The sequence below is a fragment of the Curcuma longa genome, chromosome 4, assembly GCF_044706935.1.
Source record: "Curcuma longa cultivar G26 ecotype Majalengka, Jawa Barat chromosome 4, ITB_CL_G26_1.1, whole genome shotgun sequence".
Lineage (NCBI taxonomy): Eukaryota > Viridiplantae > Streptophyta > Magnoliopsida > Zingiberales > Zingiberaceae > Curcuma > Curcuma longa.
The window spans coordinates 3609161-3612580 of NC_133864.1; the positions used below are offsets into that span (position 1 = coordinate 3609161).

The window sequence follows — 3420 nt, forward strand, 5'->3', positions numbered from 1 at the left end:
AAATTAATAGTGCAATATTAGACAATTAAATACGTATGTATATATTTATTAAAATTAAAATTTGTGTGTATATTTATTAAATTATTTTTAAAAACATGTAATTTTTTAAAATATTTTTATTTATAGTCCACGTTGTTTTGTTGAGTCCACTATCAACATCAATGATCCGATTAAAACCGTTTAGACATAAGTTGTAAAAGAATGAAACTTTCTGTTTAATTTGATAAAAGTTTGATTATGTTAATTTAATACATATAATCAATTAAATGATCAAATTTAATTATGATAAGAATCTCACATGAAATAAATATGTTGAACACTTCTTTAGTGTACAGTTATGCTTTGGATTTGTTAAATAGGTAAACTAAAGGTAAACATGATTAATTTATTAAACATGATTATGCTTTGAACATGTATTTAATTTATTAATATTCTTAATAAAAAATTTGAATTATTCGTGAAAAATATTCAAGATTTGTAAATCTTATTAACATTCATAAATAAAGATTCTAGACTATTTGTGAAAAAATATTCAAATCATATTTATCAATAAAATTTTTATAAAATTAATAAATTAATAAAAAAATTTAAAAGAAATAAAATAATATCAAAAATATAAAAATTTTAAACAATCAAATAAACTCTAATTAAAAGTTTAATAATATTAAATAAATTTAAACAATAAAAAATTTAAATTAAACTTAGCAATCATTTCAATTACTTAATTTATTCTAAACTCAACTTAACTTTATTCAATTGCTTTATTAAATAAGTTTGAATAATATAAAATTTAGGAAATGAGATGTTTCCTAAATTCAATTTAAATCTCATCGAAGCAAAATTAGAGCGACGCCAACGAGAGCAGGTGGCGAGACGAGGAGCTGAACAAAACCGCATCAAGCGCCTCTCCTCTCTCGTCTCCTCAGACTCCAATCCTCCTCCGCCATTGCTCATCCTTCCGTCCTCCCTCCCTCCTTCCGCGCTCACCTACTAGGGTTAGGGTTTCCTCTTCCCGCCGCGGGAAGATGGGGCAGCAAACGCTGATCTACAGCTTCGTCGCCCGGGGCACCGTCATCTTGGTGGAGTACACCGCCTTCACCGGGAACTTCACCTCCGTCGCCTCCCAATGCCTCCAGAAGCTCCCTTCCTCCAACAACAGGTTCACCTACAACTGCGACGGTCACACCTTCAATTACCTCGTCGACAATGGATTCAGTGAGTCTCCTCCCGATCCCCTTCTCACTCTTCTGTGATCTTGATTATCTTGTTACCCAAACCCAAAAGCCATCTTGGCACTCATGGATCATGAGCTTCTTTTTAATTTCTCCTATTTTATGGCTTTGCCCAATTTGAGAAATTGATTTTGGAATATGGTTGACCTTCATGGCTGAGCTATCTCACTCACTTGTTGATCCTTACCGACATAAAATTGTCTTTTAATTGTACAAATATTTCACAATATATGATTGGAGATTGGGAATGTGTCTTTTATTGCTTTGATTAGCGACGATAGGTCTGCTATTTGTCAGCATTGCAAAGTTTTTGTTTCGACATTAACTCAGTTAAGTTGCTAACAAACCGAATAGCTAGCAACTATCTACATGTACAAAACCAGGGCAATGCCAATTGTTATTGCAATTTTCAATCGAGGAAGCATATTGGTAATGTGATATAGGATCGTTTTTACTCGGATAATTGTATAAACATTGATTTTTTGTTTTTCATATTTATATGAATTGTATTGTTGCTTCTTGTTGGGACTGAAGCGTATACTGAATCATTGCTTAAAAGTTTTGAGGTTGGAATATGTTATGCTTAATTGTAATGATTTACTTCAAGTTAGATTGTAATGTGGGCAGAAAATCCATTAATTCTGCTACCGTTGGAAACATAAACTCCCCTAAACTCATCCACTGGAAACATAAAATCAAGCTAAAGCAACTCGCTTGAAGGCCTAGCAACTCAAACTCAGCTTAGGTGAATTCCAGTCAACCTCATCACCACTTGTCAGAACTTTCTTAATTTGAGCTGCCCTTGCCTTGTTCCCAATTGGGGTTTGAGCCAAACTAGTTAAACCAACATACTTTTATACTTTGTTATAAGTTAACCATAACAGTTTGATATCTATTTGAATAAAAAAACTGGAAGCAAATCATGAAATCAATTGTTCAACTTCACACTCTAAGGACCAATTCTTCACTGGTAATATAGCCATTGAGTAATAAGATTGATGTAGCTGACCACAAATGGTTGGAGCATAACTTGATGACAATATCGATGAAGATGACCTCATATACCATCTTTTCCCTTGGCCAACTAATTAAGGATAAACTGGTTTAAGACTGCCATGACAATGGTTGCAGCATACTGTGTAGTCGCTGTTGAGTCAGCTGGCAAACAAATTCCCATGGCCTTGCTGGAGAGGGTTAAGGAGGACTTCAGTAAAAAATATGGAGCAAAAGCAGCAACCGCCACAGCCAATGGCCTAAACCGAGAATACAAGTATGGTTTGCTTTCCCTAAACTAGTTATTGTCATTTGCAACTGCAGTTAATTTTGAATTTTTGTTTTTGTTCAGGTCAAAGCTTAAAGAGCACATGCAATTCTGTATCGATCACCCCGAAGAGATAAACAAGATAGCCAAAGTGAAAGCTCAAGTTTCTGAAGTAAAAGGAGTCATGATGGAGAACATTGAGAAGGTGATTTTGTTTCCCCTGTTTGATCGTTAATATATGTCGCCAGCATCTGATTATTCTTTCCCATTTTTGTTGATTTTAGGTTCTTGAGCGGGGTGAGAAAATTGAACTTCTCGTCGACAAAACTGAAGATCTTCGCTCCCAGGTATGAATTGAACATTTATTTGTCATATATGTGGAGGTAATTGCCATCCAAGGTAGCAAGTTATGCTGCTTTTAATTTGCAAAAGAAGTCATGGCCCCTTTCATATCAGAACCTATTCATCTCATTACACAATCATTCGATGATCGTAGCTCTAGTCGATATGCTATGTTGTGATATTTCAGGCGCAAGATTTCAGGCAACAAGGTACAAAGCTGAAAAGGAAAATGTGGGTAGACAATATGAAGATAAAGTTGGCTGTTTTCGGCATCATCGGTCTCCTAATTCTCCTCATAATCTTATCAATTTGCCCTGGCTTCAGGTGCTTCTGAACTTTGTTATTGCCATTGGAATTGCATGCAGGCAAGGAGAGAGAAGATAAGTGAGCGAATGAAAATTCTTCAGGATTTGGTGCCAGGTTGTAATAAGGTGCACAGTAAAGATTTCCTTCTATATCTTTTACCAGAAAGTATAAAAGTACTCACTATCATGTACTTGAGAGGAATTGTGTTTTTCATTTTTAATTGAGATTTCTCATATGAATTCAGGTTTTGAAGTACCCGCCTCTAAAGATGTAAGTCAA

General features: G+C 34.6%; 1 protein-coding gene across 1 annotated transcript; it reads left to right on the forward strand.

The window, feature by feature from the left end:
• The first annotated feature begins 1025 nt into the window (after positions 1 to 1025).
• LOC141827835 (putative vesicle-associated membrane protein 726) lies at positions 1026 to 3169 on the forward strand. Its single transcript, XM_074715164.1, has 5 exons — positions 1026 to 1215; positions 2364 to 2502; positions 2578 to 2698; positions 2778 to 2840; positions 3023 to 3169. Exons 1-5 carry the CDS (start codon positions 1026 to 1028, stop codon positions 3167 to 3169), a joined length of 660 nt encoding a protein of 219 aa, XP_074571265.1.
• The last annotated feature ends 251 nt before the right edge of the window (positions 3170 to 3420 follow it).

Bases quoted from the DNA above. Each gene is read 5' to 3' on its own strand.
- LOC141827835 (XM_074715164.1), top strand. From the start codon at position 1,026: ATGGGGCAGCAAACGCTGATCTACAGCTTCGTCGCCCGGGGCACCGTC. The intron at 2,699-2,777 runs GTGATTTTGTTT...TGTTGATTTTAG, and splicing joins TGATGGAGAACATTGAGAAG to GTTCTTGAGCGGGGTGAGAA. The intron at 2,841-3,022 runs GTATGAATTGAA...GTGATATTTCAG, and splicing joins CTGAAGATCTTCGCTCCCAG to GCGCAAGATTTCAGGCAACA.